Source organism: Sapajus apella, unplaced genomic scaffold (assembly GCF_009761245.1).
Source record: "Sapajus apella isolate SASKATOON/1434 unplaced genomic scaffold, GSC_monkey_1.0 scaffold36, whole genome shotgun sequence".
NCBI classification, from domain to species: Eukaryota; Metazoa; Chordata; class Mammalia; order Primates; family Cebidae; genus Sapajus; species Sapajus apella.
Window position 1 is genome coordinate 24,112,450 of NW_022436976.1, and position 21,353 is coordinate 24,133,802.

At 40.7% G+C, this 21,353-nt stretch overlaps 1 protein-coding gene and 1 long non-coding RNA gene across 16 annotated transcripts in view; one reads left to right on the plus strand and one right to left on the minus strand.

Annotated features, from left to right (window-relative positions):
- PATJ (PATJ crumbs cell polarity complex component) overlaps window positions 1–21,353 on the minus strand; it is a 395,978-nt gene that overhangs the window by 259,416 nt on the left and 115,209 nt on the right. For all 15 annotated transcript variants that reach the window (XM_032296822.1, XM_032296813.1, XM_032296821.1 and 12 more), the window contains 3 exons: window positions 20,608–20,727; window positions 17,339–17,734; window positions 7,788–7,911 (listed from right to left, as the gene is read on the minus strand). In XM_032296822.1, coding sequence (XP_032152713.1) covers window positions 7,788–7,911; window positions 17,339–17,734; window positions 20,608–20,727 — 640 coding nt within the window. The remainder of the gene's footprint in view (window positions 1–7,787; window positions 7,912–17,338; window positions 17,735–20,607; window positions 20,728–21,353) is intronic.
- On the plus strand, window positions 3,348–11,475 carry LOC116563946. Its single transcript, XR_004274645.1, has 3 exons — window positions 3,348–3,693; window positions 5,357–5,437; window positions 11,144–11,475. It is a non-coding gene; the product is annotated as an uncharacterized LOC116563946 (long non-coding RNA).

Genomic DNA, 21,353 nt, shown 5'->3' on the forward strand with positions numbered 1-21,353 from the left:
AGGAGGGTTCACATAATAAGATTGAGAAGTTATGGTGGGGACAACATTTTTAGACTTTACTTCTTATGTCCTTGCCAGTAGTATATTACACAATTATCATGTTAATTTAAGAAATTAAAAGCTAGTATTTTCTCCTTATATTTGCCCAAATAAACTAAAGAAAGCTCCTCTAGTCTCACCACAATAGATCATACATTGATATATGTATATATAGTCAGCACAGTGTAACTATCATATATAGGTGTCTGTGTGGGTATGTCCGCATATGTTATCTGTACACATCCTCACACACACACTATATAAAGATAATGTCTAAGGTACAATACATAGGATTCAACACCATGGTTATCTAAGGAGAGAAAGTTGGGCTGTGTTATAATGGTTTATCGTTTAAAAACAGAATAGCAGCCAGGCATAGGTGCTCACACCTGTAAACCCAGCACTCTGGGAGGTTGAGCAGGCGGACTGCTTGTGCCCAAGAATTCAAGACCAGCTTGGGCAACATGGTGAAACTCCATTAGCCAGGCTTGGTGGAGCGTGCCTGTAATCCCCGCTACTTGGGAGGCTGAGCAGGAGGATCACTTGAGTCCGAGAGGATGATCACAGTAAGGCGTGATGTCACCACTGCACTCCAGCCCGGGCAACAGTGCGAGACCTTGTCTCAAAAACAAAAACAAAAGGAAAAAGAAACCCAGAAGCTCTGGGGTTGAGGGAGAAAGCTGAGAGGAACCAGCTATGAGGGTAGACAGGTAGCATTTCACAGAAACTGGAAAAAATCTGGAAGACTGTAAAGCAAATCATGTTTATCTCTGCAAACGATTTTTTATTTCTACTTTTTGTTTATCCTCCAGGAACACACTTCACTGGTTTTCGTCACCAAGCATACAACCTCCTCAAGAACTTTGCCTTTCTTGTTCTCTCGGCCATATCCCAAGGTTTTCACACAGGGCTGACTTCCTTTACTCAAGTGTCAGTCAAATGTCATCCTACTAAAACAGCCAAATCACTCCATATAAATAAAATAGGACTCCTCCTCAAAATTTCTCTTTTTACTGCTTTATTTTCCCAGAGTGCTGGGTTTACAGGTGTGAGCACCTGTGCCTGGCCGATATTCTGTTTTTAAACAATCAACCATTATAACACAGCCCAACTTCCTCTCCATAGAAAACCAAGGTGTTGAATCCTGTGTATTGTACCTTATGCATTATCTTTATGTAGTGTGTGTGTGAGGATGTGTATAGACAATATATGTGGACATACCCACAAAGACTCTTACATATGATAGTTATACTGTGCTTACTATATATACATATATCAACATATGATCTATTGTGGTGATTGTATTACACATTAATTTGTCATTGTCTGCCCTCACCAGAACGTGGGCTCCACGAGGGCTGACTTTATTTTGTTCACTGCTCTACCTTCATGATCCAGAGCAGCATTCCTATACAGAAAGCACCTGGCAAACATTTCTGAACAAACAAACACAAAACTTGCTTAATAAACCAACAATGAGTTTTTAAGTTTAAAAAATAATGAGTATACTGTTTTCCTAGGTAGAAAAACAAAGAAATATATAGCTGATGTCCTGATTAGAATGGAAGTTGCATCTATTGTGCATTCCACAGTCCATTCTACAGAACATGTGTATCTTTGATAATCTTCCAAAGGAGCTATGAGACTTCCAATTAAATACCTTCAGTGATTTGGGGATGTCATTTATTCAAACGATAAAAACAGGGAGCCTAAAATAATTGTGCCTAATCAAACAAGGTAAATGATGAGCCTAGAATTGGGCCAGATGCAATAGTTCATGCCTGTAATCCCAGCACTTTGGGAGGCCGAGGCGGGCTGATCACCTGAGGTCAGGAGTTCGAGACCAGCCTGGTCTCTACTAAAAATACAAAACTTAGCCAGGCGTGTTGGCACACACCTCTAATCCCAGCTACTTGAGAGGCTGAGGTAGGAGAACCGCTTGAACCCTGGGAGGCAGAAGTTGCAATGAGCTGAGATTGTGCCACTGCACTCCAGCCTGGACAACAGAGACCTTGTCTCAAAAAAAATAATAATAAAATAAAATTAAATTTATCTACAAGGTATTGTGCAAAGCATTGGGAAACCTAAGGCACTATTTGTTCTCTGTTTTTTAGAAAGACAGAGAAAAGCATGATGTTTGGAAGAGTTTAGCATGCACAGCTCAGTGCAGAGTGAAGAATACGTAAAGCAGGCAGTGGAGACATCCAGGAGAGCCCAGCCGTGGGGACCTTGTATGCTGGGGAGGACCCTGAATTTCACCTGTCTGCTCAGAAGCCTTATCCTGCAGCCTATGGGGGCAGCTTCACAGGAACCACGAACTACAGTTAAAACAGGTTTTTGTTGTTGTTTTTATTTGAGACAGTCTCATTCTGTTGCCCAGGCTGGAAGTGCAATGGTGTGATCTCGGCTCACTGCAACCTCCACCTCCCAGGTTCAAGAGATTCTCATGCCTCAGCCATCTGAGTAGCTGAGATTACAGGTGTGCACCATCACACCCAGCTAATTTTTGTATTTTTAGTAGAGACAGGGTTTTGTCATGTTGGCCAGGTTGGTCTTGAACTCCTGACCTCAAGTGATCTGCCTGCCTTGGCCTCCCAAAGTGTTGGGATCACAGGTGTGAGCCACCATGGTGGCCAAAACAGTTTTTCCTGCAATGTATTTCTTTGAACACTATGTTCTTGGAAGAAAAACTATTTTAAAATATTACATATTATGTTATTAAAGTATGACTGAAAGCTCAAACATGTGTAAGATGATGAAATACTATTGTACTGGGTTTAGTAATAATAACGTAGCTTTTATCCAAATGATAAGAAATCAAGTGTATACTCTTATCAAGATTGTGGACATCTATTTTTTGGTTTGCATACCTTTTATGGATTAAAAAAAAATATCTGGTGGAGCTTAACCTAGAAAATGTTAGCAAAGGGGACTCCATGTTTAGGTCCTCTTCCACAAACACTCCCTTCGTGTAAGCCGTCTTTCTCTCTCCTCGATTTCCCCTCTGGAGTCCCCTTCCACACTCTCTCATGGAAGCCTCTCTTCCCCTCCTAAACTCCATCTCTCTCTATTCCCTTCCACTCAGTGTGGAAGCTGCTTTCATCTCCTGGATTCCATCTTTCTGCATTCTCTCACTCAGTATGAGAGTTAGCTGTTTCTTTCTCTTTCCTTCCCATTTCTCTCTCTCTTTAAATAAATCACTTTCTACAAATATATATACACGTATATATACATATGTGTGTATATATATACACATATGTATATATACGTGTATATATATATAGGTATATATGTATGTATGCATATATATATAAAACAAAAAAGTTCTAATGCACCTTCTATGTTTCCTTTTGTTTCCCATCAAATAAATGTGAGAAGACACAAAACTTAAGTATTTTACTTCTGTGGCTATTGGGGGAAGAAGCTGATGCTACAAAAATACCTTTAAGTGTATCCAACATTCTGTGGCTGTTCTTCATTCACGCATTCACAAATTCACTTAACAAATGTTTATAGAGCACCCGCTACTTGCCAGGAACTATTCTAGGGATTAAAGATAGCTAAGTGTACAAAACTGACAAAGTTCCTATTCTTGGGAGCTAACATTCTAGTGGAGAGAGACACAGAATGAACACAGCATGATTTCAGGACATGGTAAGTTCTTAGAAGGAAAATAAAGCAACAGGTAGGAACAGAAAGAAACAGGTTATTTTAGATGGAGTAGTTGGTCGGGTGTGGTGGCTCATGCCTGCAATCTCAGCACTTTGGGAGGGTGAGGCAGGTGGATCGCTTGAGGTCAGGAGTTTGAGACCAGCCTGGCCAGCATGCTGAAATCCCGTCTCTACCAAAAATATAAAAATTGGCTGAGTGTGGTGGTGTGCACCTGCAATCCCAGCTACTCAGGGGGCTGAGGCAGGAGAATTGCTTGAACCTGAGAGGTGGAGGTTGCAGTGTGCCAAGATTGTGCCACTGTACTCCAGCCTGGGTTAGAGAGTGAGACTCTGAAAGAAGGAAGGAAGGAAGAAGGAAGGAAGAAAGGAAGGAAGGAAGGAAAGAAGGAAGGAAGGAAGGAAGGAAGGAAGGAAGGAAGGAAGGGAGGGAGGGAGGGAGGGAGGGAGGGAAGGAGGAAGGCAGGGAAGAAAGGGAGGGAGGGAAGGAAGAAGGGAGGGAGGGAAGGAAGGAAGGAGGGAGGGAGGGAAGGAGGGAAGGAGGAAAGGAGGGAAGGAGGGAGGGAGGAGGGGAGAGGGGAGGGGAGTGGAGGAGAGAGGGAGGGGAGGGAAAAAAATTGATGATAGTCAAAAACCTGGATGGTGATAGGGAATCAGTCCCATAAAAATCTGCAATACCATTCTAGGTAGAAGGAACAGCATGAGGAGGAGGCTTGATTTGAAAAAGATGGAATTTTACCAATATTTTGATTTGCCACTATAAAAAGCACTGTTGCTTAGCTATATACCAAGCAAAAGAAGGGGACTCAGAAGTAGTTGGGCTTCAAAAAAAATGAAAAATTCTAAAACCCTAAGTCCTGTGAGCCTTATTTGTTCTTCTCACCATACCGAAGAACTCTGCAATGATAGAAAACAAATTACCAACAACGTCTCTCCCATCTGAGAAGGGGGCAGTTAGGTTATGGGTCCAAACAGCACAGCTTCAAACTTTTCTTCTTCTTCTTTTTTAATATTTTATCTTATTTGATGGAGGCTTCATTCTACATCATCAGGGTCACTTTGGATCTTAGCTCTGTCATCCAACATACTGACAATCCCTCCCAATTTCCTGGAATGTGGGAATTTATCCAACGTGCCATCTGTGCCATTACCCCATTTCCCAAGAAAAAGAATCACCAAGGCAACCTGTGCATAGAGCCCTATGGCCTGTGTTAGAGACCTGTACCTATGCTGGCATCAACCCACTAATCACTCATAGGATGTACCACAGTAATTCATTATAAATTCTCAGCCAATTGTTCTTATCATGTTTATAAGAATGTGATAAATTGTGTGCCTTAAAGTTCGCAGTACATTTGGGGTACTTGCCTTAAAATCATAAATGACCTCTGACTAAGCAACATAGATGCTCTTTTAAAACTTTAAAAAATAGAGATGGGGTCTCCCTGTGTTGCCCAGGCTGGTCTCAAACTCCTGGGCTCAAGTGATTCCCCTGCCTTGGCCTCCCAAAGTGCTAGAATTACAGGTATGCGCCACCATACCCAGCCTAAAACTTCTCCTATAATCATCACCAAAATTCTTTCCATGTATTCATCTTAAACAAATTTTCTAGTAAACTCACTATCACTTCTGCTTTTTATTTCATCTAGAAACTTTGGAATCAGGGTCGAATCAGTTGGCAATGTCACAGATATGGGGAGAAAATACTGTCACGCTCAGGTGGGATTAAAGTAAGTCTCAGTTACCTTTCCCTCATTCCGTACGCCCCTTTGCTCCCATGCACGAGGGCCTCCATTCCCACACGACAATCAAAGCACTGCTCCACAGTTCTAGCTTTGCCAATGTCTACCTCCTCCCCACTAAGGAGGAAGGATTGGGGCAGGACTGGCACTCAGGCAGGAATGGCCTAAAAGCAGAGTTTTCAGAACGGAGCTGGTTCTATTTACAGAGTTGTGTCCCATCCAGCTATACTGGAAAAAGCAGCCTGTTAAACTACACCACTCAGTTGCACAAGTTGGTGCAGTTTAAAGCTTCATGAATTGCACCACATAAAGGCTACCTGTGCCCTCGGCCCCATTGTCTCCTCCATGGACTCTGTCGGGGCACAGACACACATTTCTCACCTGTCACAGCGCTTTGCACAGTTACACTTTACAGAGCTGTCCACCAAGTGCACCGAGAAACCCAGGAGCCCATGATAAAGGTTGAGTCCTTTAGGGTCTCTGCAGTTGTCAGGTAATGGTCACAACAGAGGTACAGAGGTTAGAAAAACAGAGAATTTTTTAAAAAAGAAATGTTCCAGGATAAATGAAAGTTCTATGAATCCATTCTCACACTGCTATAAAGAACTACCCGAGACTGGGTAATTTATAAAGAAAACAGGTTTAATTGACTCACAGTTCCACAGTGTGTACAGAAAGCATGGTTAGAAAGGCCTCAGGAAACGTACAATCATGGCAGAAGGGTGAAGGGGAAACATGCATGTCTCCACATGGCAGCAGGAGAGGGAGCAAGCATGTGCAAAGCGGGAAGTGCCACACACTTAAACCATCAGATCTCTTGAGAATTCTCTCACTATCATGAGAACAGAGCAGGAGATCTGCCCTCATGATACAAGCACCTCCCACAGAGGTGATTGCCTTATTCCACTGCTCCTCCACCCAAACACCAGGCCATATAGCTAGTCTATTTCTTTTGATCTTGACACTATAAACCAGTGGTTTATACAATATAAACAAGGGGACATTTGGCAGTATCTGGAGACATTTTGATTTTCATCATGACTGGGAGAGGGTGTGCCACTGGCATCTAGGGTTACAGGACAGGGACACTGGTAATCATCCTACAGTGCACAGGTACCCACACCAACCAAAAGACTCATCTGGTCCAAAAGGATGTCATAGTCTGCTATAGTATTGATAGTTTGCTAAGGTATTGATAGTACTGAAAGAGATACTATTTATTCATTTACTCAAACATTTGTGCTATAAATCTTCTCCAACTGTTTAATAGAGAACTATAAGAAATGTGGTGAATTTTAGAAAGCAGTATACCTGGAGAGCTTTACTTTGCGCGGGGGGGGCGGGGGCAGGGTGGGAAGTCCCATTTTTCTCCTAATCATGATCTTGAAAACTTGGGTAGGTTCATCTAATCTTAGATATTTAAAATTAAGTATCTATATTCTTTTTTTTTTCCGTGCTGTTTTGACCTACAGGAAACTGTATGTTAGCATCTCAAAGATGCCTTCAATTTTTAGCCTTAAGTATTTCATTTTTCAGAATTTACTTAAGAGAATCCTAATCTCACATAAAACTGTTACATCACTTTCTATAGCCCTCTCTCCCCTTACAACATATTACCATACAACACAGAGAAAGACTTATAAGTACTCATAACAAGTGAAGGACACCATAAATCCTCAGCAATGGCTCTATAAATCCCAGTGCTACGAAAGCATTTAACAATCTCCCTAGGGATGTCAATTTTGTAATGACATTCGCTATTTCAGTGTTAGATGAAGGAAAATTCTTTTCTAAAGTCAAGTTTTAAAACATATATAAGAATCGATATTGAGGGGAGGCAGGGAGAGGCACTATACTTTTAGAATTCTTTTATGGAAACTAAGTTATTAATGTACTAAAATTGACTATAATATATGGCTATTAAAATGTTTCATAAATGTTTAAAATATGCCTCTCTTTATTAATATTTAACAGTCCCATTAAATGAGCTAACAATATTACTCAAGAGCATCAGAGATTTTAATATATATTAGTAAAGACTTATTTCAGATTTGACGTAAGGTACCAGTCTGAGTTTCAATCCATACTGCTAATAAAATGCAACATGAGGCAGAGAAAATGTAGCCATCTCAGAAAACAGAATCTGAAAACTCTAAGTTGGAATCTGAGGCATGTTTATTCTTTCAGGTATTCTGAAGCAGATTAATTAAGAAGCAGATGTAAATTCAAAATATCACAATGAATAAAAACATGACAATGAAATTCATGTATACAAACATAAAACTGAGAAATTGCAAAATAATATAATTTGTGTTTATGAGAAACAAAAGCCACAAACCTAAATCCAGACTACTTTTTGCTAATGAATTAAAATTTTCCAGGTCATCAAATCTGCCTTGCTGACTGTTTCCTTCAGTTGATGGTACAGATGGTAGGGACTCCATGACAAAATTTTCATTCATCTTGAGAGGAAGAAAAATAAAAATGCGTTAGTACTTTGTGAAAAAAATGTAATACTGCACAGTTGTTCAACCCAAATAACAATGATATTGAAATAACTGGCACTGCAAACAGGCATTCTCAAGTCACGGTTTATACTGTGGTAAGCAGTAACAAATGCTGGTAACAATATCTGCAGAAGTATAGGCTAGTAAAATCTGTTTATTACAAGCCTGAGATTTTTAACCAAAAAAACTGTTTTATAAACATTAATAAGTGAATTTAAATAAACATTTACCAAGGTAGAGGACTAAAAGGTCTGTCAAGTCAAGCAAAGTCAATTGCTAATACACGTAGCCTCCTGATTGTATTGCTCTGGTAATCTACAGATAAACAGCTTCCCTGCTGACTCCAATAGATGTGATGAATTTTCATAGCTCTAAGCATTTGTTAGCACTCTTATCTGCCTGGTGACTACCTAGTTACCCAAACCTAAAACCTACAGGTAAGTGCTGTCAATAAGTTAACTGCATTTTCCTCCCATCTTGCTTTTATACACAGGTCTTTTATGGTTTTCCAAAGTCATAATCTTCGAGAATGCTAAAATGTTTATGTTCCTTCTGACCTCACAAATTCATATGTTAAAATCCTAACCCCCAAGGTGAAGATATTTGGAGGTGGGGACTTTTGTGGGGTGATAGAGTTATGAGGGCAGAGCCCTGGTGAATGGGATTAGTATTGTCTTTATAAAACAGGCCCAAGAGGCCAGGCATGGTGGCTCATGCCTGTAATCCCAATACTTTGGAAAGCTGAGGCAGGTGGATCACTAGAACAGGCATTTCAGACCACCCCAGCCAACACGGCAAAAACCTGTCTCTACTAAAAATACAAAAATTAGGCAGGCATGGTGGGGCACGTCTGTAATCCCAGCTACTTGGGAGGCTAAGGAGGGAAAACAGCCTGAGCCTGGGAGAGTGAGGCTGCAGTGAGCCATGATCATGACATTCCAGCCTGGTCAACAGAGTGAGACCTTGTCTCAGTAAATAAATAAATAATAATAAAAATTTTATAAGTATAAATTTAAATGACTATTTTATCGCCACCATAGGGATACACCATAATTCATTTAAGGTACATAACACTATGTTATTCTTTTTGTTGGAATTTTGGTTGTTCAAAACAAAATGTGAATTTTACCTTTCACAGTGGTCTCCTTTTTCTGTAAAGTGGTCAGACTTCAATGGTAAGAGAAGGTATGCAAAATGCTTCCAGCTTTCCAAAGTAGATTACTAATTTGGTAATGCTGGGCAAGGTGGCAGAGCCCCAGCAACAGAAAGTGATTGGCACGCAGGTAGTAAAGAGAATTTACTGACCACAGTACAGGTTTGAAAAGTAAAGTTTTATTAGACAGAAGGAACACTGTAGCAAGGCAATTCAGCAAGAGAGGACTGAGTAGGCCTTGGTGGATTTTCCTTAGGGGTATTTATAGACCTTAAAGCAAGAGCTTAAGGGTAATTTAGGCCATATTATTTTTGCAGGTCATGATAGACGATTACATTTGTAGACATGTTGGTGCCTTGATGTCAGCAAAGGCTGCACAATGAGTTTCGATACACATGCGTTCAGGAGATATATAGAAATTCTAGCTACTTACAAATTTTGGGAAAACAGCCTGGTAACCAGATGCTGGCTTTAGATAACAGAGAAGGCTAATTGCTTCTAAATTCCTCAGATAAAGGGTTTTGCCTCTGGATGGCCTGCTTGATGACCACCAGGTGATCTTTGCTCTCCTCATTATACCTCTAAATTTCTCAGATAAGGAGTTTTGCCTCCAGATGGTCCGCTTGCTGGCCACCAGGTGATTTTTGCTCACCTCAGGTAAGTATGTAACTATATCAGATACCTAATGGAGCCTAAGGAACATAGAATTTGACGCAAATATTAAACAGAGATAAGAAAGGGGATCTGACTACATAGTTGCCTAGAATAAAATAAGCAAGAGCATCTTACAGAAAAGAGTAAGGGGGAGATGGAAGGAACTGAGTACTTAAGAAAAATAAAGTTATAGTAATTTTGGGCCATTTGGACTTTTTAAACAAAGTTAATGGCAATTCTGTTAATAGTAAATGAAGAAGAGAATTGATACCCAAATCTGGGATTTCAATACATTGGGTATGATAGGTGAGATCTTTATAAACATGAATTTCTGACTGGGTGCAGTGGCTCATGCCTGTGATCTCAGCACTTTGGGAGGCCAAGGTGGGTGGAACACCTGAGGTAGGGAGTTTAAGACCAGCCTGACCAAATGGAGAAACCCCATCTCTAGTAAAAATACAAAAAAATTAGCTGGGCGTGGTGGCGCATGCCTGTAATCCCGGCTACTCAGGAGGCTGAGGCAGCACAATTGCTTGAACCCGGGAGGCGGAGGTTGTGGTGAGCTGAGATCCCGCCATTGAACTGCAGACTGGACAACAGGAGTGAAACTCGGCCTCAAAACAAAATAAAAATTAAAAATCAAATAAACATGAATTTCTTTTCTTTTTTAAATAGAGAAGATTTTTTTTTCTAAAAAGAGAAGAAAATAAGAACATAGAATTACTCTTTGGTAAATAACCCTCAGGCAAAAACAAAAAACAAAAAAAAGCCCAGATCTTTAAAAAAATGGGCAAAGGGCTTGAACAGATATTTCTCCAAAGAATACATAAAGATGGCCAAATAAGCACATGAAAGGATGCTCAATATCACTAATTGTTAGGGTAATGCAAACCAAAACACAAGATAGCACTTTATACTCCTAAGAAACAACAAAAAGCCAACAAACAAGTGTTGGAGAGACTGTGGAGAAATTTGAAACCTTGTGCTTTGCTAATGGAAATACAAACTGGTGCAGCTGTTTGCTGTAGAAAACAGTATAGTTCCCCAAAAATTAAATATAGAATTAGCATATGATCCAGCAATTTTATTGCTGAGTATATACTAAAAAGAACTGAAAGCAAGGATTTCAACAGATATTTATATACCAGTGTTCATAACAGCATTATTCACAATGGTCCAAGGTAGAAACAATCTAAATACCCTTCAACAGATGAATGGAAAAACAAAATATAGTATATATGGTGCGGACCTATAGGAACCTCAGAGTTGGTATTGATAGGGACAGGAGGCACAGAAATTTAAGGGTGGGTTCCTGACAAAACCCCACCCTCAAGCCTAAAACCATGGCCTAAAGTGAAAACTTCTATCCCTGTTTTCCAGCTCAAATGTTACCTTTTTTTAAATGACCCATGGCCTCGCCCTGCCCCATCCTGTGCCTATAAAGGCCCTAGACTCAGCCAGCAGAGAGAAGCAGCTGGATGCCAGGGACTACAAGTGGACCTCAGAAGGAAGTGGCTTGACTTTAGAGGGACAGCTTGATGGTGTAACTTCAGAGAAGAATCCAGCTGGAGATGGCTGGATTTCTGGGGAAGATTACCTACCCACTTCCCCATCCCCTTTACAGCTCCCCTTCCCACTAAGAGCTACTTTATTGGCAATAAAATCCTCGAATTTACCATCCTTCAATTTGTTCGTGCAGCCTCACTTTTCCTGGATACCAGATAAGAGCTCAGGAGCCACAAGTGTGGATACAAGAGGCTGTCACACTGGCCCTTTGCCCTCGCTGGCAGAGGGCAGCCACCTCATGTGAAAAGGCAGAGGGCCCACTGAACTGTTAACAGGCCATCTACAGATGGCAGAGCTAAAAGGGCACTGTAACATGCTCTCTGGGGCTTCAGGGGTCACAGGCATCTCCCCTAGATGTTGCCACTGGGCCTGCACAGAAATTTGCTCCTGCTGGTGCCTGAAAGTGCTTGCCCTGGCTCCTGCACCCACTCACCGAGTGCTCCCCTCCCACAAGGGTTAACGCTGCAGATCTGATGAGTGGAGTTTAACCCTGCCAATGCCAAAACGGTCAGCTAGTTCCAGCACTCATGTACTCTACTTTTCACCTTGTTTGCTCACATGCTCCCTCCCTCGAGGAGAGTGGTGGGCTGAGTAAACAGGGCACCCCTGTTGCAAATCCCACGAAGGGGTAAGGGAAATATCCTGCTTCAGTATGAAGATTATTATAAACGAAAGACATTTTAGATGTAATGGCTGCAGAACAAAGCCTTCTCACAGCTTCCCTTATGTGACTAAAAGCAGCAAGTTCTAGAAAATGAGGCTATCAAACATTCCCTCTTGAGAAGGGTCAACCCCCAGGGACACTGAAGGTAAGCCTGACATAAATGCGCTCTTGAGGAATGGCAATAAGCCAAGAGAAGAATCAGTGGCACCTGCATTTAAAAAAGTATCAACATAAAAAAATTATCAGCATAATAAGAATGTTATCTCCATTTGTTCTACTAAAAACCCATCTGTCTTTCCTAAACCCAGTTGTTCTTCTCATAGCTTTTTCTCTGCCCTCCCTTTCCCCCTAAGTTACATACGTAAGCTCTAACTTCAATCATTTAGTGAGCTTGCTGCTTTTGCTGCGTTCATATGCGCATAAATAAACCTTTATTCTCCTGTTAATGCCCGTCAGCTTAATTTGCACTCTTCCAGGCACAAAATAGAGGATAGAGGAGAAGTTTTTTCTTCAAGACATATACCTACAAGGAATTATTATTCAGCTTTTTTTTTTTTTTTTTTTTTTTTTGAGATGGAGTCTTGCTCTGTTGCCCAGGCTGGAGTGCAGTGGTGCCATCTCAGCTCACTGCAACCTCTGCCTCCCAGGTTGAAGTTATCCTCCTAGCTCAGCCTCCAGAGTAGCTGGAACCACAGGCACGTGCCACAACGCCTGGCTAATTTTTCTATTTTTAGTAGAGACGGGGTTTCACCATATTGACCAGGCTGGTCTCGAATTCCTGACCTCAAGTGATTCACCCACTTCGGCCTCCCAAAGTGCTGGGATTACAGGCATGAGCTACCATGCCTGGCCCATTCAACTTTCAAAATGGAGGAAATTCTGACCCATTCTGCAATATATAAGATTCTTAAAGACATTATACTAAGTGAAATAGCCAGACACAAAAGAACAAATATTGTACTATTCCACTTTTTTCAGCTGCTTTAGTATAGTCAAATTCTTGGAGACAGAAAATAAAACAGTGGTTGGTTGGCAGGGGATGGGGAGAGAGGAGAGAGGGAAGTTTATTGTTTAATGAGTAGAGTTTCAGTGTGGGATAAGAAGATCTGTAACAACATGGCGGCCATGTGAACACAAAAATGTACATGTACTTAATGTCACTGAACTACATACCTAAAAATGGTTAAAATGGTAAATTGTGTGTCGTATTTTACTATAATTTTTAAAAACCCAAATCTATAGGCCTTTGGTGTCTTTACTCTTCAGCTAAAATGAAGTATGAGGGTGGAAGAGAAAGATAAACTTTGAAGTAGTTAGATACTATTTGCCCTGCACAAATATAGTTGACATCTAAAGCCCAAAATGGATATCACAACCAAGAGAGAAATAACAATGTTCCTTCACCCTTCGGGAGGGCACCCTCTAGAAGAGAATTGGGAATTACATATTTGTAAGGGATTGGAATGTGTTTTTAAAATCTTCTTAGAGCTTACAATATTAGAAAATATTATCAGATAAATTATTGCAAGGGTCCATCAGCAATACGAGGGGGGCAAATAAAGATTCAAGCCCATCCTGATCAGTGGGTGTAAGTGTTCATTGCTATGGAAGAGAGGGAAAGAGCCAATACCCTAAGAAAGCACATATACTAATTTAAAGAAAACAAAACACTGTTCAGGCAAGAAACACTAGGGCTGAAACGGTCTTATTCAATGCCAGTTTGGGGAGCCTATAGAGGTTACCTTTACTGCCTATGTGAGAATTGGCAAAAAATTAACATTTTTACAGGTTTTAAAATACGAATGTTTAAACTTCCAGAGTAAATATTATAAATAGACATTTGACTGTTTCATCTCTAGCCTTAAAAGTGTACACATTAAAATAAGCTGATATTTCAGGTTGCCTTTTATTTGGATAAACAGAAAATTTCTTTTTATGGAAGAAAACGGCAATAACAAGCAAGTATGGCTGAATCAGTAATGGGAAATAAAAAGAGGGAAGCTGGGAAATTTAACACAGACTTAGTAATCAGGATATGCATTTTGAATTGTAGCACTGACTGTGGTTTTAAACCAGACTCTTAACACTTTAACAAACAATAGAGTAAGTGGTATATCAGAGGCACTTCAAGCAGAGTGGAACCAGGTTACAGGAGCAGGGTGGCAGCTGTGTCCCAAGATGCTCACTGTTCCGGGATCGGATGTGTTCTCCCAGGTCCTTGGGCCTTTCTCACCCAAGAATGGGGAAGGGGCCCTGGTGGCACTGTGAGTTCATTCAAGTAAATATCGGACCCAAAGAGCTTTGCAGAAAAGCAATTTATTAGGCAGAGAGAGAGAAAGAGAAACAGAGACAGAGAGAGCTCCCATGCTGTTGCAGGACAGGATCCGGAGATGAAGTCCCTATAGGAAAGGGAATAGGTCGGATTTTAACTGGGGAGTTACTCCTGCCCCATTCAAGTTCTCGTCCAGTGAGAGGAGCTTTTCCAAACTTCCTCTGGAGCAACTGATCTTCAACTCTGATATAGGATTGGTTGCCTGGCCCGCAATCAAAGCCTCCTCCCTCAGAGCTTGTGGCCGGCTTTCTAAACAAAGTAAGCTCACCTGGGCTGTTACCTAGCCGGCGCCCGGGAAAGTTAAAAAAACTCTAGGCTCCCGGATGGGGCAGTGGATGGAAGCATGGATGTGGATGGCGCTGGGAAGTTCTTGCCTTTGAAACTACGCCCCTTGTGGACCTAGGAAGAGAATTTAACATAGTCCCTCAAATGCAACTCCATTTTGAATAGCGCTGGGTAAAATGAGGCTGAGACCCACTGGGCTGCATTCCCAGATGGTTAAGGCATTCTAAGTCACAGGATAAGATAGCATGTTGGCCCAAGATATAGGTCATAAAGATCTTGCTGATACAACAGGTTGTAGTAAAGAAGCCAGCCAAAACCCACCAAAACCAAAACAGCAACGAGAGTGACCTCTGGTTGTCCCCACTGGCACCATGACAGTTTACAAATGCCATGGCAATGTCAGGAAGTTACCCTTCATGGTTTTAAAAGGGAGGCATGAACAATCCACCCCTTGTTTAGTATATAATCAAAAAATAACTATAAAAATGGGCAACCAGTAGCCCTCAGGGCTACTCTGTTTATGGAGTAACCATCCTTTTATTCCGTTACTTTCATAATAATCTTGCTTTCACTTTGCTCCATGGATTCACTCAAATTCTTTCTTGTGCGAGGTCCAAGAACCCTCCCCTGGCATCTGAATCGGGACCTCTTTCCAGTAACAGTTATATTGTGAAGAGTATCAATATAAACTTACATGAGGGATTTTTTAAAAAACTTAATGTTATGCAAATGACACGAGATAAGAATAAAATTTTGAGTGACAGGACAGATTCAAAAATTGCTATATCTCAAACAATCTAGTTAGAAATGAAGATGACCTATTTGAAAAGGTATATTAAATGATCAAAAAATGATTCTAGTGAAAATGTAGATGCTGAAATTAAATATTCATTGAAGAACTTGAATAAAAGTATATGATTAAATATGAGAATAGGTAAAAAAAATTTAACATCTCACAAGTTTTAAAATTGAATGTTTCCCTAAACTTATAAATATTATGTCCCCTCCCCAACCCACCCTCACCGCCACCCTCCCTCCTTCCTAAAAAATAAATAAATAAATATTATAAATATGCATTTGACCATTTCATCTACAGCCTTCAAAGTTTATATATTAAAATAAACTGGTACTTCAGTTTGCCTTTTATTTGGGTAAATAGAAAATTATCTTTTTATAGAAGGAAACAGTTACAACAAGGGAATTTTTATGAATATTTAGTAATGGTTCCAATTTGCTCCATATAACTGAATACGTACACTGTTTGGCGTTAAGCACAGACAGATATGAGAGGGACTGGCAAATATAGAAAGTGCCAACGCCAATGGAACACACCAGATTCCGTGTGACCTCTGTCCACATCCGGGCATCATTCACATATTCCAAAACATCTGTTCTTTGGTACACTGCCCGGGGCCCCCTATCACGGTGAATCCTCCAGGGTCACATAAACACAGCTAGCACAGCACCTTGCCCAACAGAGGAATGCACCATCATTTGCATGAGGGACAAAGTGAGGAAATTTCTAAGAAAGGAAAAGGCAGAAACACCCTCTACCTGCCCACTGAGAGAACACACGAAGGCACGCATTACACATCACAACAGGAAAGCTGCCAACCTCAGAGACAGAGCACCAGGCTGCATCTGAATGTATTGCTAAGGTGTCTTTTTAAAAATGTCCCCATACAGTAAATCTGTCTCTATTTGCCTAAAAGTTAATGGGGCAGGAAATAAAGACACAAAAATATTTTTTCAAGTTCCTATTCAAAGATTCCAATTAGTGAATGCTTGATTATAATTTTATTAAAAATAGTTCTTGGTGACATAATAGCAAAGGCAAATCTATTAAAATATCATGCTTTTCACTGGGCACAGTGGCTCCTGCCTGTAATCCTAGCACTTTGGGAGGCTGAGATGGGAGATAGGAGGTGCTTGAACCCAGGAGTTCAAGACCAGCCTGGGCAACAAGGCAAAACTCCATCTCTACTAAAAAATAAAAAAACTAGCCAGGCATTGTGGTGCATGCCTATGGTCCCAGCACCTCAGGAGGCCGAGGTGAAAGGATCCATGGAGCCTGGGAGGTCACAGCTACAATGAACCATGATTGTGCTACTGCACTCCAGCCTCCATGATAGAGAGAGACCCTGTCTCAAAAAACTGTGTGTGTGTGCGCGCGCGTGCGCGCGCGCACGTGCACACGCACACGCTTTCCCACCAAGTTGCAAATAAATAATATCTTAAATGTAAAGATAATTTTCTAGAGTTCAGTGCTTCAGCATCATACATAACACAGAGAATAATGCAGGTGACCAAGATGTAAAAAACAGTATGTACTAAATTGGCCTTGCTTTTGCCTGATAAATACACTATGTTAAAAATATACAGCTGTGTTTCCCTAAGGAATTTTTTTTTAAATCACAAATGTTAAAAGAACTTTTCTCTGAAATGAGAAATTGGAAAAACATCACTAAAAAGCAAAGCAAAAAAGAAAAAAAAAAAAAAGCTACCACAACAGCAAGGCAACTGCAGCTTATTGACCCCCACAAGAAGCTGCGAAATACAGAAAAGACAAACTTATAGCTAGGCACTGGATGACACATCTTGTAAACAGTGTTACTTATGGAAAGGCTCATTTAAAAACAAACAAAATTGAAGTGATGTGAGTTAGACAGACAGGGATAGGCGAGGAGAGCAGAAGGCAGGGTGCAGAATATCTGTTCTAATCCCTTACCACGTTTTCAGTGCAATAGCCATACTGCTGTGCCTCCTGGGAATAGATACTCCTCACGGCTCTTGCCTCTTGAGACTCGGATGGTTCATTATCATGCAACCACTGTGTACCAAAGTGAAGTTCCTTAATGGAGGGCACAGGAGTGGCCTCTTGAATGTGCGACAAGGGATACAACTCCATGGACTGAGAGTGACCTTGATAGAACTCATATTCTTCATCAACAAGCATTTCTCTTTCTTCATCCATTTCCTGCAATCTAGGAGTCAGAAATTCATGCATCTCCCAGGCCTCCTGGCTGTGGTCTATGTCATTTTGTTGGGAATGGAAAGACTTTCCCAGATCTAGAAACGGTTCATCCACAAGTTCTTCCTTAAAATATGGTTCATCTCTAAATCCCTGTAAATAAAAGATGCGAAAAATGTGAAGTTACGCCTGTCCTGAAGCAGCACTATATAGATAAACTGGAAAATTCAAATGCTGGCATGACCCACATGCCAATGCACAGCTAACATGCACCGCCCTCCACAGCAAACACGGAGAAACGCAAGCTCACCTCCACACAATCCTCAACCCACAAAAGGGAAAAACAGTAAATTATGAGGCAGAAATCTGCCCTTCACAAGGCGAATCATTTTGCTAAAAGGTTCCTTATACATTAGCCACCTGAAAATTCTCCACTAGAAATAGGAATTTGGTTAAACTCTTACACTAAACATTTAACCCATTCACTTAATATAAAAAGTAGTACATAAATATGTCTACATTTCAAACTATTATTTAAGAAAGCAAAGACTTAAAAGGTCAGGATTTTTAAGCTTAAACAACTCAAAAGAAAGTATAACCATCTGAATGTTTAGAAAACATTCTCTATAAACTAAAGATAAGGGGAGTATGTCTCTACTTTGAGTATGACTCTTTTATAATATTAAAAAATAGAAATCTTATTTTTCATCTGTGTTGAAAATAAATAATATGAAGGAATACCATAACTTTTAAAAGAATTTTTATTTCACGCCGGGCGCGGTGGCTCACGCCTGTAATCCCAGCACTTTGGGAGGCCGAGGCGGGTGGATCACGAGGTCAAGAGATCGAGACCATCCTGGTCAACACGGTGAAACCCCGTCTCTACTAAAACTACAAAAAATTGGCTGGGCATGGTGGCGCGTGCCTGTAATCCCAGCTACTCAGGAGGCTGAGACAGGAGAATTGCCTAAACCCAGGAGGCGGAGGTTGCGGTGAGCCGAGATCGCACCATTGCACTCCAGCCTGGGTAACATGAGCGAAACTCTGTCTCAAAAAAAAAAAAAAAAAAAAAGAATTTTTATTTCACTAATCATCATAGCTAGTGCACACCACTGCAACTAAACGTGCAGAAACTGTGTTGGGTTACTGGCCAAAACCTGCTGAGACCTATTTCTGGGGAACCTCTGGGTGCGAAGCATAACGAGGCCCAAATCTTTCTAAAAGTTCAAAGATCTTTCCTATTTTAAGTCCTACTCATTACTACCTAGTGTAAATTCCTGGAATAAATCTATTATTTTCTATTGCCTTCTTGCAACTAAACATCATTGTAGTGAAACTTTTAAATTAATACAGTAGGACTGGGCATGGTGGCTCATGCCTGTAATCCTAGCACTTTGGAAGGCCAAGGCAGGAGGATCTCTTGAGTACAAGAGTTCAAGACCAGGCTGGGAAACATAGTGAGACCCTGTCTCTAAAAACAAAAATAAAAAAAATAGCTAGGCATGGTGGCATGCACCTGTGGTGCCAGCCACTTGGGAGGCTAAGGCAAAGAATTGCTTGAGCCAAGGAGACTGATGGTGCAGTAAGTTTTGATCACACCACTGCATTCCAGCCTAGACAACAGAGCAAAACACCATCTCAAAAAAAAATTAATACAGTATACCAAATACTGCAACCTAGTTTTTTCAATGTGGGTGGAGGATGTATTTGAACACAGCATATGGTTATGCAATTTTTTAAAATGTCTGCACTAAAATATATAATAGACATTCTAGAAACACACATCATCTTGAGACACTGTCTACATATTATGCAAAGAATATCACTAGACAGTTGTTATCAAGTAAGGCAAAACCATACTCTAACTGCAAAGAGCAACATAAGTATAATTCCTTTTAAGAATAAAAAAGGAAAGCTTCAAAATATATTTTCTAAAATTAAGGCATAAGGTAGGGTTTGACAAAATAACTCTTCTTTATAAAGTATTCAATATGATTTTTTTGTGTAGTTCCATTTTTACAGCATTTTAAATGCAGGTCTATTTTCAACAATATGTTCTACCATCCAAAATTTTAGGAATACATTAGTGTACGTTTGTTCTTTGAAAATGCTCTACATCTTGCCTTTATCATTTAGAGAGGCAATGTGATACAGAAGGAAATATTTTAGTTTTAAAAAAAATAGGCCAGGTGCGGTGGCTCATGCCTGTAATTTCCACACTTTGGGAGGCTGAGGTGGGCTGACCACCTGAAGTCAGGAGTTCAAGACCAGCCTGGCCAACATGATAAAACCCTGTCTCTACTAAAAATACAAAAATTAGCCAGGTGTGGTGGCACATGCTTGTAGTCCCAGCTACTTGGGAGGCTGAGGCAGGAGAATTGCTTGAACCTGAGAGGCAGAGGTTGCACCAACGTACTCCAGCCTGGGCAACAGAGGAAGAGTCTGTCTAAACCAATCTAACAAAATGTGTGTGTGTGTGTGTGTGTGTGTGAGTGTACACGCGCGCACGCATGCGTGTGTGTAAAATGAGACCAGGCGCGATGGCTCAGGCCTATAATGCCAGCACTCTGGGAGGCAAGGGCAGGTGGACTACTTGAGCTCAGGAGTTCAAGACCAGCCTGGGCAATATGATGAAACCCCATCTCTAACAAAAATACAAAAAATTAGCTAGATATGGTAGCACATGCCTGTGGTCCCAGATGCTCAGAAGGCTAAGGTGGGAGGATCACTTGCCCCTGGAAGGCAGAGGTTACAGTGATACCAGATCTCCCCAGTGCACTCCAGCCTGGGTGACAGAGGGAGATCCCATCTCAAAAAAGAGAGAGAGAAAGAAAGGAGAATTAGTTCTTTTATACCTATTTAGCCAAAGGAGGGGGTCGAGCTTGTGTCTTCTTTATGTCTTTATTTATATCTATTTAGCCAAAGAGTAAGGACAAGCTTTTGTCTTATTTTCTTTTGTATTCTTTCTACATAGAAAGTTTAGCTTATAGCAAATCATTCAAATGGGAAATAAATTTACTAAATACCTTGGGTGCTTCAAGTATTAAAGATGAATTTATATCATGAATTGTTCCTGAAAATTCAGTCTTGTCTTCATTACTGTTTGAATGTAAAATATAACAACTTTCTTCTTCTTTATTATCTTCCTGAAAATATAAACCACTTTTATTTATAATCAAGAAAATATTGGGAGATGGGAGGCAAGGGGAGGGAGAGCATGAGGACAAATACCTAACGCATGTGGGGCTTAAAACCTAGATGATGGGTTGATAAGTGCAGCAAATCACCATGGCCCTTGTATACCTATACAACAAACCTGCACATTCTGTACATGTATCCCAGAATTTAAAGTAAAAGAAAGAAAAAAAAGAAAAGAAAGATTAATTTGTGTAAAAAAGAAAGAAAGAAAAAGAAAATACCTTGGTTTCAAACTTTCATCTTTCCATTAAGAGCAAATACACAATACAAAATTTATTCAAATTGTTTCATTAGAACAAACTTTCTTTTTTTTTTTTTTTTTTTTTATGAGACGGAGTTTCACTCTTGTTACCCAGGCTGGAGTGCAATGGCGCAATCTCGGCTCACCGCAACCTCCGCCTCCTGGGTTCAGGCAATTCTCCTGTCTCAGCCTCCTGAGTAGCTGGGATTACAGGCACGCGCCACCATGCCCAGCTGATTTTTTGTAGTTTTAGTAGAGACGGGGTTTCACCGTGTTGACCAGGATGGTCTCGATCTCTTGACCTCGTGATCCACCCGCCTCGGCCTCCCACAG